This window comes from Hyperolius riggenbachi, chromosome 8 (assembly GCF_040937935.1).
Source record: "Hyperolius riggenbachi isolate aHypRig1 chromosome 8, aHypRig1.pri, whole genome shotgun sequence".
NCBI lineage: Eukaryota > Metazoa > Chordata > Amphibia > Anura > Hyperoliidae > Hyperolius > Hyperolius riggenbachi.
Window position 1 is genome coordinate 60,557,728 of NC_090653.1, and position 20,326 is coordinate 60,578,053.

Below are 20,326 nucleotides of genomic sequence, written 5' to 3' on the forward strand. Positions count from 1 at the left end.
CCGACCTGCCACAAGGCCGACATTGCGTTACTGTGCGACTTCCGCGGCGATGCAGTTTCAGCGGAATGAATGGAAGTAAACGGCCGAGCCAGAATTTTTTAATTTGTTGACGGCGGTGCGGCGCGCATATGCGGAACGATGCAAATATGACAGGGAAGTAAGTAATATATCCCAGTGACGTACTTCCTGTTCAGCAGGAAGTTGGTCACTAGGTGAAGGGTGTGCGGGGGGACGTGCAAGCAAAATTGTTCTCCACTCCGAAAACTTTAAACATACTTTGTACGCCTTGCACCGAAAAGTTAAAAAAGTAAAGAACAACAATATGCAGATCCTTCCACAGTGACACCTATATGCAGGGCAATCCAAGACAATATATGTGCCAGTATCGCTATCAGTCATAGTGCAATATCCCATCTGCTATTACAGACGCCTCACGATTAGTCTCTGCAACAATAACTATTATCTTCTTATCAAAAATTGGTGCGCTTATAAGGATAGGCCAAGATCGCTTCCATATATCACTTTTCACAACGTTTCCTTCAGTCAGCACTCAACAGTTGGCAGTAGTGCCTTCACCAACACCCTCTTGTTTACTGACTCATTGGACCACCACTACAATGGTCTTTAACACCTGTGGGGTATTCAATGGGCTCCCTTCACCACTTAATCACTAAAGGCCCATGCATGTGGCAACAATCTGTCCAACTATCTTTCAAACTTGTCTGTTGGGAGATAGGTTGAGCGTGTGTATGGCTGACAAACAACCAGATGACCAACTGATAACAGGTTGTTAGCCAGATCCAACTGGTGGATCAATCTGCCCAACTATCATGCAGGATGGAACGTGTGTACAAGTCTTTTGAACAACTTTGTTGTTTTTGAATTCAGACATGTTGTGCAGTTTTGTCGTTTAGCTTATACGCATAGTATTTAAAGATACACTGAAGCGAAAAAAAAATGATGATGTAAAGATTTGTATGTGTAGTATAGCTAATAAATAAAACATTAGGAGCAGAGACATATGTCTAATATTGTTTCCAGTACAGGAAAAGTTAAGAAATTCCTGTTGTTATCTATGCAAAAGAGCCATTGAGCTCCAGGACTTTTAAAGTCACAGAGAGCTCTGTCTTTTGAAGCTTATTATCTCAAGTGTCAGTCATCGTATTTTCTTTTTCTCTGCAGAGGACATGTCAAAAGTTCACTGGCCTGCTCTTTAAAATCATTTAGCATGCTGAGTAGTGTGTAAACTGCAAGTATTAGAGAATGATGCAATGTTATAAAAAAAAAAACGAAAAATAACTGAAAATAAAAATAGGAGAATATTTTCTTTGCTACTAATGTTCTAGTAATTATCCGTATTACATATACAATTCATTATATCATCTGTTTTTTTTTTTTTTGCTTCAGTGACTCTTTAAAGTTATAAAAGAAGGTTTTTATACTTACCCGGGGCTTCCTCCAGCCCCATAAACACCGCTGAGTCCCTCGCCATCAGCCTCGGTAACTGGCTCAGTCGGGTCAGGTGCCTTCTGCCCATGCGCGGACCTCCGCTAGTTACTAGAGCTGAACGGAGGCACGCGGGAGGACAGCAAGGAATTCAGCTGTGCTTATGGGGTTAGAGGAAGCCACATGTAAGTATCTAATCTTTCTTTTTTAACATCTCTGGTTTACTTTAAGTGAGTTGATTGTTTAGTTGGGTGACTTGTGTGTACGTACTTGTCAGGTCGACAACTTGTTGGGTGGTTCATCATGTTATGTATGAGCCTTTAGGGTCTTTTTCAACAGATTCACCTCTTCATTCAACATATGTCAGTTAACCTCAGAGTAATAACATAGTTCATAGTGCAATATGTATGATAAAAACCAAATATTTATTCAAAAGTTGCACTTACATTCTTCGGTGGTACAGGGGACCCTTTGATAATTTTGCTTGGAGGCCTGGGTAGCTGTTGTTAAGCCCCTGGTTCTAAATAAGATTATTTCTATATGTACTGTACTATATGTAACACATGGTTAAGAAACAAGTCAATGAAAGCACATTCCAGTAAAAGGTGTTTTATTGACAATACAAAAAGATTACATACATTTATTGTACACTTATATAAAATGAGCCATAGGTAATCAGGATTAATAATTGCTCAAGTCTATTTACATGGTTGATTTGCCTCTGGAGTTTATATTACACCGCCCAGTATAAATATTATGGGGTGCATGCCTACTCTGTGACCACAGTGCACCCTGAATGTAAAATCAGACAGTATAACAGGGATAAGTGGTATAAAACAGCGATAAGTACCATTCTGTGCTGTGCTTCTTTGTGGTTGCTAAACTTGATATAAGTTAGTATATATTATTGCCCTCATTTACTGTGAGCGGCCAGACGTAAATACTACCATTCATCGGCTTAGTGGATGAGGAAATATTCATGTTTTAGAAGAGATCCTGATGTGAATTCATGCAACTTTTTATAATTGCATTTCACAGAAATACAATGACAAAAAAGAAAAATGTGCATTTAAAACTGTCTTTTGCGTTTGAATTCTTCTAGGGGTGTGGTGGGGGCGTGATTAGAGGTGTGGCAGGGGCGTGTCTTTGTTATTTCAAAAAGTTGGGAGGTATGCATTTATCCATGTTATTACATACTGTACATTGCATTTCCAGTACCATGGTGGTATTACTCTGGCACTGTAGGCAGCTGTGGTCTTCCAACCCCTGAATGTTTCATGCAGCATTCAGGAACAGCCTGTCTAATTGTCCCGTCTCAGCCAGTAATGAGCCAGTGTAATTTGAGCTCCCAGCTGTCTGCTGAGTCTGCCGAGTTGAGAGCTAATATGTAAACACAGGATTTTAACCCTTTATGTGCTCCCAGCAAATCAGGAAGTAACTACACTGCAGCATCTCTGAAGGAGCTCTATAAGCTGTAACAAGGAAATGTTTTTCTGTAAAGGTTATTATGCAGTTGCTTATCTGTTTATAGTAGAGAGGAAGTTCTGAGTTCAGGTCCATTTTAAGCTTTGACTCCCTTCCCTCCTGGATGCCTCAGTGCGGTCCTCCAACGCCCTCTAACCAATATGCTTACGTAGCAGAGATGTGGGTGAGTTTTGAGTTGACAACTGAACATCCAAGTTTCCGTATTGTATGCCTGGCCGTTTTGGGTACTTTACTGAATAAAAAAGGAAGGTGATACTCCTAGCTGAACTGTTATATTCTAGTAGAAAGTGCAGGTTAAATACGGTTATAACAGGACCCTTCAGAATTCACCTCCTGCAACCAAATCACAGCATGGCTCACATACAGTCATCCCACAACCATCTCCAGTCTATAAACCTGCTAGCAACATTCACATCTGTATCTCCATCAAAACACTCTTAAAGGACAACTGAAGTGAGAGGTATATGGAGGCTGCCATATTTCTTTCCTTTTAAGCAACACCAGTTAACTGGCTATGCTGCTGATCCTCTGCCTCTAATACTTTTAGGCTACTTACACACCAGGACGTTGCGTTTAGGGGACGTTATAGGGCACATAACGTGACCCTAACGCAACGCCTGGTGGTGTTGGAGCAGGACGCTACCAAGAGCCGCATTACAAGCAGCTCTTGGTGCGCCTGCTTTGTTGGAGGCACTGCGGAGAGCTTGTGAGCGGAGCTCTCCGCATCACGTGGTCTTGCCAGCCAATCAGCGGCCGCTCCAAAGAGTAAATACTGCAAGTGCAGTGAATGCCAAGTAGCCATGTGTCTGGCTACGTAGCAGCCTCTCCCCGCCTCCTCTCCGCCCCTAAAATAAAAAAAAATGCACCCATACTGAGCAAGTGCAAACAGTCTAACGTGGCTTAGCTGCGTATAAAGTACTGCATGCAGTACGTTGTCTTGACGTGAAGCGTTACTGTGTAAGGCAACGTGGGCCCTGTGAACAGCCCATTAATTTTTCACTGCTGTGCGGTGGGGGTGCGTTACAGGCTGCTCTAACGTGCGCCTGTAACGTCCCACTGTGAAAGCAGCCTTAGCCATAGGCCTTGAACAAGCATGCAGCACATCAGGTGTTTCTGACATTATTGTCAGATCTGACAAGATTAGCTGCATGCTTGTTTCTGGTGTTATGGAGACACTACTGCAGCCAAATAGATCAGCAGGACTGGCAGGCAACTGGTATTGTTTAAAAGGAAATAAATATGGCAGCCTCAATATCCCTCTCATTACAGTTGTCCTTTAAGCATTAACAATCATACAATGTTCAAACTCATCTATATCAGCCATGAATGGAGACCAACCTCAAACTATGTCCACAGTTACCGTAAATAGAAATTAAACAGGCTTTTCAAGAAAAAGTGTTATCTGCTGGTCCCCCGTCTCCTTAAATATGCAAATCCAATTTTTATGTATGAACTGTTTCCACCTAGATTTATTGAAGAGGCACTGTAGTGGCATAAGGTAGAATGTAGTAGATTATTTAGCATACCCACTTTTATGGTAATTTTGCTGGTTTCAGCATCAGAAACACTTCCCGTATCTATGTAATGCTATATATTGGTATGTAGTCCTGCCCTCCCAATGATGCTTAGCCTAAGCTGTTTAGCTATGTGGGATTCTCCTCCCAGAGCATTCTGGGAAACCAGGCATTCTTTTCACTGGCTTCAGAAATTCACCCCTTTCCTTGTGACCACCACTTGTTTTTACCTCTGTTGGAAAAATGAAACTAATTTAGAATGGCGAAGTCCATTGAGAAGAAAACTAAGCGTGAGAATGGATTCAGCCAGTGACATAGTGCTGAACAATGCTGTCAGGGTGGTGATGTCACGTCGTTCGTAAATAGAAAATACAACTGGTATCTGATTACGTGCAACAAGAATGATTTCATTTTCTCTGCAGTGAAATAAATAAGGGCCCGGTGTACTTTCTAAATATATAAAGATAGCAGTGGAGTATTGTACCGTGTTAGCCATCAGTAACAGCAAGAAGTTTTGCATCAGGATGATACCATTTATTGGCTAACCTAACCCTTTCCAATCCTATTGCATGATCACCCACTTCCCCCAGCTGTTATTTTTCCCCCTGATGTGCTGGGGGGGGGGGAGTGGGGTTTGATCATCATATCACCACATTGGAAGTGATCCAGAGGGACTCTAACTGCTCTTTCTAGAGCATACACGTCAAGCTCTGCCCTGCGGGCCAAATTTGGCCCTCAGAGCCATTAACTTTGGCCCTCAAGTGCTTTCTCCACTTTGCATTATGTTTGGCCCACTCTAGACCACCGGGGAAGCTATATTGGAGGTGAAGCCCTAGAACACCAGGGAAGCCATATGGGGGAAATAACTAAACACTAGGGAAATGTATAGGGGAGGGTGGGGGACTCTAGACACCAGGGAACTGTATAGGGGAGAGAGGACCACTAGACACAAGGGAACTGCATAGGGGTTGGAGACCCCTGGGACCTTTAGACACCTGAGAACTTTATAAGGGAGGAAGGTGGCCTGCAATTAGGTCCCAGTGTACAATTTCGGGCGACTTTGTATTTAAGTTTGACACCCCTGTTCTAGAGCAAGGAGGCAGCCCAGCATCAGAGGGCGGGGACGGACAAACTGACTGACCAGACTCTTAAACTTTCCTGTTTTCCAGTTGGCATGCACGCTGTTTTGTTAGTACTGGACAGTCTCCCCATTATATTTTATACAGTAGTTATCAGTGGGGATGTTCATTCGGATTCCGCTCCACATTTACAAGATTTCTGCAGAAATATCAAATTACTACAACTCTGTAATTTTAGCCCAATCACAGAACTTGTCAGCACTGGACCAATCAGAGAAGGCAGAGTCATCTCGGAAGTATTTGGCCAATCAGAGAATGCAAAAAAATGACAAAGAAAGACTCCTCGGAAATCCACGTAATTGACATTGGCGGAAATCTGAATTTCCACAGAATAGGAAATCAGTATTTCCGCCCATCTCTAGCTAATGCAAGGGAATCTGTGTTCAGGTCAACAGAAATAAATAGAGAATGGATGGAAGGACTTAATCTGTTACAATTGCCATGGCCGCCAGTTTTAAAGTATGACGGTTCATACACAGTACCTATAATTGTAAAGTCACATCCTTGTAGTTCTAAACTAAGACTTATAAAGTCTATACTCAACCTTCCTGATACACCAAAAGGCTTCCGTTAACTGCTCACAAATACTATGGGCATAATGGTCACTAGTGATAGGTCGTTCGCAAACGAGCCGGCTCTTTGCTGCGAACGACAAGAGCCGACTCCCACTTTGAGGAGAGCCGATGCCTCACCTACCCCACATAGCCCTGCTTTGCTATGTAATAAAGGGTGCTGAGGCATGCTGGGGGTTGTAGTCCTCCTCTTGCAGCTTGTAGGAGTGTATGGGGCGGAGCAGAGCAGTAACAGGAGGGATTGCCCCAGTCAGAGAAGCAGTCTGGAATTGTCATGGAGACGGGGGCGGGGCTTTTACGCCGATTCTGAGTGGTGTCTAGTGATATTTAATGAAGAGCCGATTGAGAGCCGTAAGAGCCGGCTCTTTCATGGGAGCCGATTCAGAAGAGCCGATTCTCTGAGAAGAGCCGGAATTCCCATCACTAATGGTCACAGCTATTGCAAAGGCCCTTGCTCACTCTGGCCACTAGGTGGCATGCAGCTTCTGATAGATGGCCTTCTCTATTTCAAATGTTAACATTTATTTGTATTGCGCTTTTCTTCTGTTGCACTTCAGAGCTCCAGCAACTAAGTACAAACCCAGCAGACCATCCTCGAGTGTTATCTAGTCCTAGAGCACAAGGACTACTAACTGAATAGGCACTGGCTTTGATTTACGGGATTTGAACTCTGGTCTCCTATGCTAAAGGTCGTATCCTTAACCAGTACACTATCCAGCCACTCATTAACTTGATTGGAAATGTTGTAGGAGGAATGGCTAGAAGGAGAAGTGGCAGACATGTAAATAGGCAGTGCCTGTTACCTGTGGCTGTGACCAGATAGTTACCAGAGGTTCATGGCAGGTGTTTATCACTTGACAAGAGCACTTACCTCTTCGAATCATTTCACTTGGGCAGCTATAGTGATTGGTTGCTTATGCTAGGGGCTAGTTCCTATGGCTAGCAACTCCAAAATGTAATGATATCTAGTGGTACCTACCATTGCCCTTACAAATGTGGTCAAGACTGGTTTACGCAACCCAGATCCTGCAAGTTGGGGAATTTTAACTCTCCTAAACCTCACCACCACCTAATCAAATATTGGTGTACAGTCTGATAGGTTTACTCATTGTGCTGTTTTAGAGGCTGGTGCCACAGTTTTCTGCCCTCACAACTGCAAATGTGAACCAAGCCTAAAAGACGGACAGAAGGGATTGGAAACAAAGGTCTACTTCTGTGTAGAGCTTAAAGGAAGTCTGAAGCGGATAAAACCCCCCCAAAAAACTGACACTTACCTAAGGAGAGGGAAGGCTCTGGGTCCTATAGAGCCTACCCGTTCTCCCCCTGGTCCCCCTGCAGGATCCCCCGTTAGCAGTTCGGTTGTGGACTGCTCTCTTCCGTGTTGGGCTGACTTCGGCAGTCTTTGGAAACACTCAGGCTTCCGAAGACGGGCCGCTCCATACTGCGCACGTGTGAGCACCCTCTCTTGCGCACTTACATGTGACCAGTACAGAGCCGCCGGTCTTCAAGAGCCCGATTGCTCCTGAAGACTGCCAAAGTCTCCCGTGGCAGGAGATTCAATCGGAGGAGCCAGCGAGGGAACGAGGAGACCGGAAGTAGAACAGGAAGGCTGTATAGGACCCAGAGCCTTCCTTCTCCTTAGGAGAGTATCTGTTTGTTTGTTTTTTTGTTTTTGTTTTTAAATCAGCTTCAGACTCTATATGGCAGTTTTTTAGCCACTCCAAGGTCTTTTGGAAAATGCTAACTTTAAAGAATTACTGTAGGTACTAGATTGTGCATGGTGATTTAGAGCCCAGCTAAGTTCAAAACTGAACAAGGCAATTCTCAAAGCACTTCCACATGATTTTTTTTTTAAGCCATGGTTTTAGGTGGGCTTTACATCCTCCATACATATACATTTTTGACATTCCTTCACCTCATGTGAACTGAAGAAGACAATTGAATTAGCGACAAAATGTATATTATGATACCAAGAAAAGAAAGGTTAACTGAACCTGGTTTATATAGTTAAAAGTGATATTAAGATACAATGACGGTCGTGCTAGATCGGGATTGGCAGCCACTCTCCTGTGTTACGCTTAAATATAGTATGTGTCCTGTATGACAAAATGGATTGCAGACACAATGGCAATGTCAGTACAGTACCATCTCCTTTATACATGAATATGTTATGAGTAGTACTGAGCTGAAGTGGACGGATGTTTTCTGCAGGCAGTTGAGGCAATCGTTATCTTTTGTGTATGCTATGATGCAGAGGCATGAAACATCGTGTTTTTGGTGCAAAATTGTTCATGGTAAGTGCAATATTAAACAATCGTTAACTACAAAAATTCCTGCTAACAGTGTTGGCCGTATTGGCACATTGTCATCAAGTTCTACACTGGAAAAGTGCGCTTGGGCTTACTGTGGTGTGTAATCTTTGGCATAGATTATTTTTCTGGTCTGAGAATTCAGTCTTTTTTCACTTAAAATTCTCAGCTAAGTACGAAGTTTGGAATTGCAGCCGAAAAGGATACACTTATCCTTATTCTTCTTTCTAAATTCACAGTTTTGTTTTATGGTCTAAGGTGCTTCCATTAACATTGATCTTCCGTGAGGAGGCGCATTCTGGTGCTTGCAATAGGGGATGCGTAAGACTCACCTGAGCATTGCTGAAAGACGCTATTCTACCGCTACCACCAATCTGTATATTAACAGTGGTGGAGTAACTTGGCTTGAAAGAGGTTTTGTCCTTTGATTCAGAAGAGTCCCACTTCTCCATACTGTCACAAGGTTTTACTAGGTCATTGTGTTCTATGGTTGGGGAATGTAAGGGCACTGACATCAGTGGAGTTCCGCTTCTAGAGGATGAGATTGGTCCTTCATCCAGAGACTTGCATTGTCTGAATGGCGTGGGCGACCTCAGATCATACTTCCTTTCAGGGGTGTTGGATTTCTGTGTTTTAAAGGGTCCGTACCTTGTTCGTAACTCCCGGACATCGGGCCAATGAATGCTAGTTAGCTCATGGGTACTAATTCCAGGACTCAGTGGACCTGCCTCAGAAGCCAGGCCTGGGGGTGACTTGCTACTGCACCAGAATTTGCTTTCATCATCTGCCCCAGCTGTCGGACTGAAAGCTCTGGGGCTAATAGGGTAGTCACCAGTAGCATGACTGCTGTTTCCACAAGGTTTTCTAGAATGGAAAGTGAATCCAGGTGACCACGGTTGAGCAGAAGGACTTGTGCATGATGGAGTAGAATTTGCTGATGAAGAAGAAGATCTCTCTAGATTATTAAAGGAAAGTGGGGCAAATGCACAGGCTCTGCTGCTGGAAAAGGAGGGTATGCGGGAAGGTTTTGGACCAGTTGCTATCTGAACAGGGGGAGGAGAGAACATTCTGGAGCGCAACATTAGTGGTGACTGGACGCGTGAACTCGGTTCAGAAACTGTGGACATTGGAGTATTCTTTACAGGTGGAGGACATGGGATTGCTATAAGTACAGCAGAACCTGGGGAAAAGCAGACAGGTCCATCTGATACTTTATCTCCCTGGCTTGACCTTAGAGCAGTAGATGAATGAAACGGTGACTTGGATACTCCTTCATGTGTTGGTACAGTTTGTGTCACTTTGGAGTCACACTGATTCACTTCTGCTTCTTTCCTGCTATCCGCCACTAATTTATTTATGGACCCTGTTGGTTTATTTTCACTCAAAGGAAGCCCGGAGTATGATGAATTTCTGTATGGTGATGGGCTACGAATAGAACACTGATACCTTGTAAGCGGGGGCTTCGCCTCTGTGTCTGCACTTCTAGACTTTGTGATGGGGCTCCTCTTCGAAAGTGCTTGCTGAGACTCAGAAACATTCTTGGACAAGGCTATTGCTCTCGATAATTTTCTTTGTAGAATTAATGGAGAGAAGAGGCCAGGATTTGCCACAACTTTTTGCTGTTTCTTAATATGTGGTTGCAGCATGCCTTGGAATTCTTTGGCGGTTGAAGTGTTACTCTTGAAGGACGAAGAACGTGTTGCCATGCTTAATTTCTTCAAGTTGTTTTGGTTTTCTTGGGCTGGTACTGTAAATGTAGAATCGAGCTGCAACCTTTGCATGACATCCATAACACCTGGGGAGACACCTCGGGCTCTTGGGGCACAGGATTCAGAGGGTTTGTTTGTAGATTCTTCATTGAAATCAACAAAACTGTCATCAGAATTTAGATGAGAACCATTTTCCAGAACTTGTGCAGGTGGTTGGGATATACTTGTGTCTTGTTTTATACAATGTTGCTCAGTTACATTTGTACTGTTTGCAGGTATGGTTTCAGAGCTTTCTGGTGGATCATCATGGCCAAGGACTTCCGATACAGTTATCTCTGTTACATGTGAGACCTCCACATTCTCTTGACATGTATCAGTACTTTCTTCTGATTCATCCACCACAGTGGGATTGTTAGGGGGCAGCTCACCATTAGTTGACACTATGACTTCCAACTCTTTTGTTTCTCTTAACCTATTGCCTTCAGTGGAATTATTTGCTGGTTCAGTGCAAACTGTGCTTTGGCCTTCTGGTAAACCTATGTCTTCAGAAGAATTGATACTTAAAATGCTTATTTCTATTCTGCTTTCTTGTTCAGTACTATTCACATTGACTTTTTCATCTTGTGGCGGACACAATTTAGGTTCACAAGGGTCATTTGACATGACTTGCTCTGATTCAATAACAGGATCCAGTTCTAGTTGTATTTCCTGCATGGGTTCAAATACATTGACTGAGAAGTCTTGAACATCCTTTGTTTCTGTTGGAAATTCTTCTTTAGGCGCTATGAACACCAGATCTACATCTGGAGACTTCGATAGTGGGGTTTTTTCCTTCGTCAGGTGCTGAGCCGGTAAAGACTCTAGTGTCTTCAGATCCGCAGAGCTCTCACGAACAGCAGGTGGGCAAAGGCCATTTTCTTGAACGCAATTAATGTGGAGTAAAGTTTCATGGATCATTAGATGCCCGTAGATCTGAGGTTCTAAGTAACGAAAACACAAAACAGATGGACAGGTTGGTGACAAAATAAAACATGTTTGAACAAAGCAAGAGTTTTTAAAATTGCCAATTACATTTGCTATAGTCCTACTTATGGAGAGTGTAATTTTCTTGCTAAAATCTGAGACAAATGCTTTTACTTAAAGAGACTCCGTAACAAAAATTGCATCCTGTTTTTTATCATCCTACGAGTTCCAAAAGCTATTCTAATGTGTTCTGGCTTACTGCAGCACTTTGTACTATCACAATCTCTGTAATAAATCAATGTATCTTTCCCTTGTCAGACTTGTCAGCCTGTGTCTGGAAGGCTGCCAAGTTCTTCAGTGTTGTGGTTCTGCTATGCACTTCCCCCTCAGGGGGGGAAAGAAACACACAAATGATCTCTTGAGATTCAAAAGGAATGCTGTATACAGCCTGCTTGTGTATGGATGTATTTTCTATGTGTGGACATACTGTACATCAACCTACTTCCTGTTTTGGTGGCCATTTTGTTTGTTTATAAACAAACTTTTAAAAACTGTTTTTAACCACTTTTAATGCGGCGGGGAGCGGCGAAATTGTGACAGAGGGGAATAGGAGATGTCCCCTAATGCACTGGTATGTTTACTTTTGTGCGATTTTAACAATACAGATTCTCTTTAATTGGTAGAGATGATCAATTCTGCTAGGTGAATTTCTCCTGAAATAATTATTTGAAAGCTACATAAATACAGAAAATTCAAAAACAGTGGCCCACATGCAATTACCGTATTTTTCGGACTATAAGACACACTTTTTCTCCCCTAAAAGTGGGGAGAAAAAGTCCATGCGTCTTATAGTCCAAATGCACCAATTTGAATGTGCCCGCCGGCTCCCCGCAGCATACCATGTCACAGTATGCGGTGCGGGAAAAAATCCAGGAAGCCCAATGCTGGCGAATCTGGACAGACAGGAATCCACACTGCAGCCAGAGACGTTTCAGGTACCTTTAAGTGTATTGAGCCAGCAGATCTATATGAGGCTGAAAAGCTCTTTCACCCCGCCTGGACCCACTGCAAAGCCGATTTTTACATGCCTGCCGCTCCAGCTCAAGGTTCCCCGTTCACCCCACGTTCCAGCCTGCATGCATAATGAAGAGGCGCCAGAAACCAATCGCACAGTTACACTGCCGTTGTATACACAGTACAACTACCAATCAGGCGGGGGGCGCTGCCCCGGACTGCCTATCACAGCGCTCACTGCTTCCTGCTCGTTTCATTACAGGAAGCGATGGTATCGCGGGTGGGACCATTGTGGCCAGTCACTGCCCGCATCTGCGCCGGAATGGCAGTGAGCGCTGTGATAGGCGGTCCGGGGCAGCGCCCCCCGCCCGATTGGTAGTTGTACTGTGTATACAACGGCAGCGTAACTGTGTGATTCGTTGCTGGCGCGTTTTCATTACGCATGCAGGCTGGAACGTGGGGAGAACGGGGAACCTTGAGCTGGAGCGGCGGACATGTAGAAAGCGGGTTTGCAGTAGGTCCAGGCGGGGTGAAAGAGTTTTTCTACCTCACATAGATCTACTGGCTTAATGCTCTCAGAGCTTCCTGAAGGGTCATAGCTGCAGTGTAAGTATATGCATGAGGACAATGGAGCGCACAGGGAAATAGGAGGGGGGGGGGTTTCACTGGACATAGGGGGACACTGGACCCAGGGGGCACTGAACACGGGAGACACAGGGGTCACTGGACACAGGAAGACATAGAGGTCACTGGACACAGGACGACACAGGGGGTCACTAGACACAGGACAACACAGGGGGTCACTGGACACAGGACGACACGGGAACACAGGACACAGGGGTCACTGCACACTGGAGGACACAGGGGGTCACTGGACACAGGGGGTCACTGGACACAGTAGGACAAAGGGGGTCACTGGACACAGTAGGACACAGGGGGTCACTGGACACAGGGGGTCACTGGACACAGTAGGACACAGGGGGTCACTGGACACAGTAGGACACAGGGGGTCACTGGACACAGGAGGACACAGGGGGTCACTGGACACAGGGGGTCACTGGACACAGGAGGACACGGGCTCACTGGACACAGGGCGACACAGGCTGTCACTGGACACAGGACGACACAGGAGGTCACTGGACACAGGAGGACATCAGGACACAGGGGCCACTGTACACTGGAGGACACAGGGGGTCACTGTACACAGTAGGACACAGGAGGTCACTGGACACAGTAGGACACAGGGGGTCACTGGACACAGTAGGACACAGGGGGTCACAGGACACAGTAGGACACAGGGGGTCACAGGACACAGGGGGTCACTGGACACAGTAGGACACAGGGGGTCACTGGACACAGTAGGACAAAGGGGGTCACTGGACACAGTAGGACACAGGGTGTCACTGGACACAGGGGGTCATTGGACACAGGAGGACACGGGGTCACTGGACACAGGAGGACACAGGGGTCACTGGACACAGGAGGACACAGGGGGGTCACTGGACACAGGGGGTCATTGGACACAGGAGGACACGGGGTCACTGAACACGGGAGACACAGGGGTCACTGGACACAGGAAGACATAGAGGTCACTGGACACAGGACGACACAGGGGGTCACTAGACACAGGACAACACAGGGGGTCACTGGACACAGGACGACACGGGAACACAGGACACAGGGGTCACTGCACACTGGAGGACACAGGGGGTCACTGGACAGAGGGGGTCACTGGACACAGTAGGACAAAGGGGGTCACTGGACACAGTAGGACACAGGGGGTCACTGGACACAGGGGGTCACTGGACACAGTAGGACACAGGGGGTCACTGGACACAGTAGGACACAGGGGGTCACTGGACACAGGAGGACACAGGGGGTCACTGGACACAGGGGGTCACTGGACACAGGAGGACACGGGCTCACTGGACACAGGGCGACACAGGCTGTCACTGGACACAGGACGACACAGGAGGTCACTGGACACAGGAGGACATCAGGACACAGGGGCCACTGTACACTGGAGGACACAGGGGGTCACTGTACACAGTAGGACACAGGGGGTCACTGGACACAGTAGGACACAGGGGGTCACTGGACACAGTAGGACACGGGGTCACAGGACACAGTAGGACACAGGGGGTCACAGGACACAGGGGTCACTGGACACAGTAGGACACAGGGGGTCACTGGACACAGTAGGACAAAGGGGGTCACTGGACACAGTAGGACACAGGGGGTCACTGGACACAGGGGGTCATTGGACACAGGAGGACACGGGGTCACTGGACACAGGAGGACACAGGGGTCACTGGACACAGGAGGACACAGGGGGGTCACTGGACACAGGAGTCACTGTACACTGGAGGACACGGGGTCACTGGACACAGTAGGACACAGGGGGTCACTGGACACAGTAGGACACAGGGGGTCACTGGACACAGTAGGACACAGGGGGTCACTGGACACAGTAGGACACGGGGTCACTGGACACAGGGGGTCACTGGACACAGTAGGACAAAGGGGGTCACTGGACACAGTAGGACACAGGGGGTCACTGGACACAGGGGGTCACTGGACACAGGAGGACACAGGGGGTCACTGGACACAGGAGGACACAGGGGTCACTGGACACAGGAGGACACAGGGGGTCACTGGACACAGAAGTCACTGGACACTGGAGGACACAGGGGTCACTGGACACCTGAGTTTGGCAGAGAGGGGGTTAATGGATTCACCTGTGTGAATATGGATAAGTACCTGCATCACCCAGAATGTAGTAGGCTGTATGTGGAGCAAGCAGGCTCCAGAAAGGCTGTGTAGCTGAGAGGGCTGCCAGGCCTGTAGCAGCAGGGAAGCTGCTGATGTGGAAGTGCTGGAGAGGAGTTGGACTCCAGTACTGGTAATCCAGGAGAAGCATGGGAAAAGGTGAGTGGCACCTGGACTGTGGCAGGGTGTCACTGAAAAGCAAGTGTGGCTGAAGAAGGCTGTATTTTTTTGTGCTGTGCCTACAGTGTGATTACTGAATACCCAGAGTGGTTTATTTTGTTGCTGTTTTTGGACATTGTTTGACTGACAATAAAGCTGGATTGTTTTCTCTTTACCCTAAAAAGACTCACTGGCTGGTGTGTTATGACCCTTGATGCTGCTGACCGACTCTACCATTGAGTTAAAAGCCCCAGAATATCACACTATCTATCGTGTATTTTTATGGTGCTCCATCAGGGCAGGGCACAGCTCAATATCAAGCCGAGCTTGGAATTGGTGGAGGAATTTGTGCAGGGATCTTTGGGACAGAGATGGGATTTTTCTTCTCTCCTGGATTTGGAGAGTGTTTTTGGAATCCTGTGGTTTGAACTTTTTGGATCCATTGAAACTTGGATGACAGTTGTGATAGCTTCAGGCCACTCAATCATTATGCAGACAGAGGGATTAGACAGCTGGCAGATATGCACACCAGCTGATCACCACAGTAGGGAACAACTCTTCATACTGATATTCCACTGGTCACCCTCTGCAAACCACAACCTCACCTGAACATTTCATTATTACAAAAGTCACCATTATAGCATCACATAGGGGAACATCAACTTTTGTTGTCATTGGGCTTGATCCACTAAACCGTGATAACGTTTTCACGCGCCAACGGGTATTTCCGCATGCAAACGTGCACAAAAATTTGCGTTTGCGTGCGTAAACCGTTACGCACGTTATAACTCGGCAAAACGCTAGCGCGGCCGTGATATGAGTTATCACGGTTTAGTGAATCAAGCCCATTGTGTTCAAAACTAATTATAGTCGAGGCACTTGTTTTTTATTCACCTTTTCCCATCTACTTTTTGTTTTCTTGCTGTGCTGAATATGAATATTAAAGGGCCACTATCACAAACAATTGTAAAATTTGAAGTACATGAAAACACATAAATAAAAAGTACCGTACATTTCGACCAGAGCAAAATGTGCTAAAATTACTTTTCTCCGATGTTGCTCTCACTTACAGTAGGTAGTAGAAAGCTGACGGAACTGACAGGTTTTGGACTAGTCCATCTCCTCACGGGGGATTCTCGGGGTTTCTTTTTTTTATTTCAAAAGTACTTAGTGAATTGCAGTTGCTCAGTCCAACTGCCAGAATAGTGTGCAAACGGGTAGAAGGGGCAGTCTGCATCTTTGTATATATCCTTTCCAGGGAGTGCTTTTGTAAAGAATAAATGAAATACTGAGACTCCCCCATGAAGAGATGGACTGGTCAAAAATCTGTCCGTTCTGTCAGATTTCTACTAATTACTGTAAGTGACAGTAACATAGGAGAAAAGTAATTTATGTCTCATTTTACTTGTTATTTATATGTATTTACTTGTATTTATAAATGTTAAAATTTTTGGTGATAGTGGTCCTTTGATATATGCCTTCTGGCTATGAGCTGTGTGAATTTTATAATTTACATATAATTGTTTTTCAATCACTATGGAAAGCACAATACAACTCGGGCGTCGTCCTTCTCACCTGTTTTGCGTCTCTCCCCCGTGCTCTCCTCCACCACTTGAGGCAGCATCTTCTCAGTCGCTCTGTTCTTTGCCGTTACCCGCTTGTTCTCTCCATTCTTCTTTTGTGTCTTCATCCGACCAATCTTTTCACTGTACATTTTAGCGAGCAGCTGTACCTTATTGATTATCTTATCTGAGTTCTCAATTAAACATAGGTCGTCGGCATCAAATAAGCCAATAACTGGAGAGCAGCAAGCGGCTTTGTTGGTGTCGCTTGCCAAGCAGGTGACTTCTTTCTTTTGACGACCATCCTGTTTCCCCTTATTTTCTTCTGTGGTGTTGTTCTGTTGCTCTTTCCCGATTTCTTTTTTCAAAGCAATCTCTTTTGGCAACTGACCTACAAGTTCTAGGTCAGACTCCTCCACAATGACCAGTTCACCGCCTTTTTCCACCAGCTGTTTCCTCTGTGACTTTGTTCTTTTCAATATTTGCCCTGTTTCTAGCACACTTGGTTTCTCCTTCTCTTTCCAGGCTTTCCGTATTTCAGCACAGGACTTGTATTCGGCTTCTTGCTCAACCAAATCTTTACTCTTTTCCTGCACGGTTGTAGCTCCTATGGTTGCAAGGCACGGGGGTTTCTTGTGACAGTTGACTTGTTTTCCCTCTGAGACAAATCCGTTACTCCTACACATGATCTTTTCTCTATCTTTTTTAACCTCCTGCTGCATGATGTAATTAAATCGAAGAATTGAATCTTTCACCACACCGGTGGGAATGTAGGAGATACTGTCCTCTTTGCTGAGATATGATCCTCCAGCATCTGCTGTATCATAATAGTTTTTGATTCTCTCAATCAGTAACCGGTCATCTGCAGTCAGAGTTGAGTCTCTCTTTGCTTTTGTGCTTCTTTCCTTCTTTTCTGGAGAATGTTCAAGTTTTTCTTTATCTTTTTTAACTGTCACTTGTTCTTCAACATTCTCCATGATCTTTTGAGACACGATTGTGCTGGCTCCAGAGCATACCGATTCTGGATGTTCTTCTTGTTTTGATTCATCCACTTTAGTAGCATTAGGCAAGACTTCTGCTTTCGTCAGCTGTTCTAGTTTGTTTTCACAAAATTCTTTGTTCTCTTTCTTCTGCAAGTTTTCAGCTGAAGAGCCAGGGCAGATAGAAGCAGCACTGCCCTCTAAACACGGTTCCAGGTTTCTCAGTTCACTCACATTGTCAGAACATGCTGATTTGCTGCTGAAGGAGACATCTTCGGCCTGTTCAATTGATGCAGGACTTTTCATCTCCGCCTCACCAATGTTCTCTCCAGACTCTGATTGGCTGAGCGGACAGGCTGTAGTATCCTAGCACAAAAAGAGAAAAACACAATCAAGATTTACCTAGAACCTTTCATACAGGAGGTGTCTCAAGTTCATTCATTCAAAATTAACCACCCTGGCGTTCTATTACCTGCGCCAGGGTGGCGGCGCAGCAGTTTAAATTTTTTTTTAAAATCATGTAGCTAGCCTAGCGCTAGCTACATGATGCCCCCTTCCCTGCGGCGTCCGACGCGTAACTTTGATCACCGCCAGCGCGTACCCAAGTAAGGAAATCCCGTTCTGAACGGGATTTCCTTAAGGGCTTCCCCCATGATGACGATCGCGATGACGTCATCGACGACGTGATGTCAGACGGAGTCCAGATCCACCCCTCAGCGCTGTCTGGTGCTGATTGGCCAGGCTGCACAGGGGTCTCGGCGGGGGGGGGGGGGGGGGCGGTTATGCGGCGGATAGCGGCAAAGTGCTTGCTGCGTGTTTTAAAAAAAAAATTGTGAAAATTGGCCCAGCAGGGTCTGAGCGGCACCCTCTAGCAGTCATGGACGAGCTGAGCTTATAATAAACCTTGACACATGGGCTTCAGAGGCCATCTGACAAGCGTATCAAATGCCTGCTTACCACTAACCTCATACTAACTCTGAAGTGACATACTAGACAAGACAAATAACATTTATATCGCGCTTTTCTCCTCGCGAACTCAAAGCGCCAGAGCTGCAGCCACTAGGACGCGCTCTAAAGGCAGTAGCAGTGTTAGGGAGTCTTGCCCAAGGTCTCCTACTGAACAGGTGCTGGCTTACTGATCTTGGCAGAGCCAAGATTGGAACCCTGGTCTCCTGCGTCAGAGGCAGAGCCCTTAACCATTACACCATCCAGCCACTACCTACTACCCTGAATGAACATATCAATACACATCATATCATAGAACAGCCTATACTTGACTTTCAAAAACCAAAGGAAAAGTTGTATTATCATTATTGCAGTTGTTTGACTGGTGACAAAGGACAAGACTAAATGGAAATTTTGCATTCATACTTATCGCCGCAAATTCCGCATGTGATTTTCTGTAGTTTTCGGTACCTCCAATTCTGCATTTTGCGATTTTCTGAGTTTGTTTTGATTTTTTTTTCTTTGCGATTTTACATATTCGTGCGCAATTTTATGCAATTTTTTGGATTGCGGTTTTTCCATGCATACCAGTAAAGTTAATGTACATGAAAATGTATCTGAATAATGCATAAAAATGTTGATTTTTCTATGTTTCCATTGGCTTACATTACATGCAAATTGCACGTCGCACACAGAAAAAAGCATCACTCACAATTACGGTGCCATTGAAATACATAATCGACGAACACGAAATTTGATTACATACGATGCGCATGACTATAAAGAAGTGTGTATGGCCCCAAAGGATTTTTTCACAATACTTGTGTTTGGAGGGGGGGGGGGGGGGGGGGGTTCACATATTTCTATGGGAATGCTGAAGGCCAAGCAGATTTTAGCCGACATCAACCTGTCAACTGAGAACTATACTAAGGGCCCGTTTTCACTATGAAGCTACCTAGCCGCATCGCATCACTTCCGCTGCCGTTCGCGTCACTTCCGCATCAGGAGATGCGGAAGTGTATGGAGGGGACAGCGGGCGGATGCGGCTGTTCGAGAATCTTTAGCATGTTGCAAATTCTCAGACTGCTATGCACACAATGGAAACTGTTCCATTGCCGTGCATTGGTTTCAGGACACCCGCAGTGCTATGTAGCTGCACCGCATGTAATGGAAACCGGCCCGCCCCTTACCTTCTGACTGGCTGCAGAAAATCCCTTTTCCGTTACTCAACCAATTATTTAGGGTATATAGGGTGTAAACAGGGCGCTCTACAGTTTTCATACACGCTGTTCAGATACAAGCACAGATGGGACCTCTACAATGTGAACATGTCCATCAGCATTTGCATAAGCTTTTAAAACATAATGTGACACACATGGAATAAAAGATGAAATAAAAGATGAAATGAACAGGCACAAAAAAGTCCCATATATCTTCCTCCAAGCTTTCTCAGGGATAACGCTTTGCAGCTTTCCAGACACAAACAGTTATATATGCGCTCACCAGAGATGCCAGCTGTCCCTCTCAGGATCAGCCCACAGCACTTTTGGCCCAGCCAGTCACTCGATATTCAGATATCCTTTCACCTAGTCGCTCCAATCATGAGAAGAAACAAACAAACTCCAATAGTGTGATACTGTATGGTAAGGGTTAATCACTTCCACCAGTGCCCCCAGTTCACACAGCGGCACCCAGTGCTCCACCACCAAAGATCAATAAAGCCTCTCACCGTATTGCCTGGCTGACCCAGCACAGACCAG

The 20,326-nt window shown here is 45.5% G+C and overlaps 1 protein-coding gene across 6 annotated transcripts in view; it reads right to left on the minus strand.

The window, feature by feature from the left end:
* Positions 1-2,039: 2,039 nt before the first annotated feature.
* Positions 2,040-20,326, minus strand: part of PLEKHG2 (pleckstrin homology and RhoGEF domain containing G2) — a 193,479-nt gene continuing 175,192 nt past the window's right edge. For all 6 annotated transcript variants that reach the window (XM_068250464.1, XM_068250463.1, XM_068250461.1 and 3 more), the window contains 2 exons: positions 16,655-17,987; positions 2,040-11,154 (listed from right to left, as the gene is read on the minus strand). In XM_068250464.1, the coding sequence (XP_068106565.1) occupies positions 8,699-11,154; positions 16,655-17,987 (3,789 nt within the window). In that variant the 3' untranslated portion in view covers positions 2,040-8,698. The remainder of the gene's footprint in view (positions 11,155-16,654; positions 17,988-20,326) is intronic.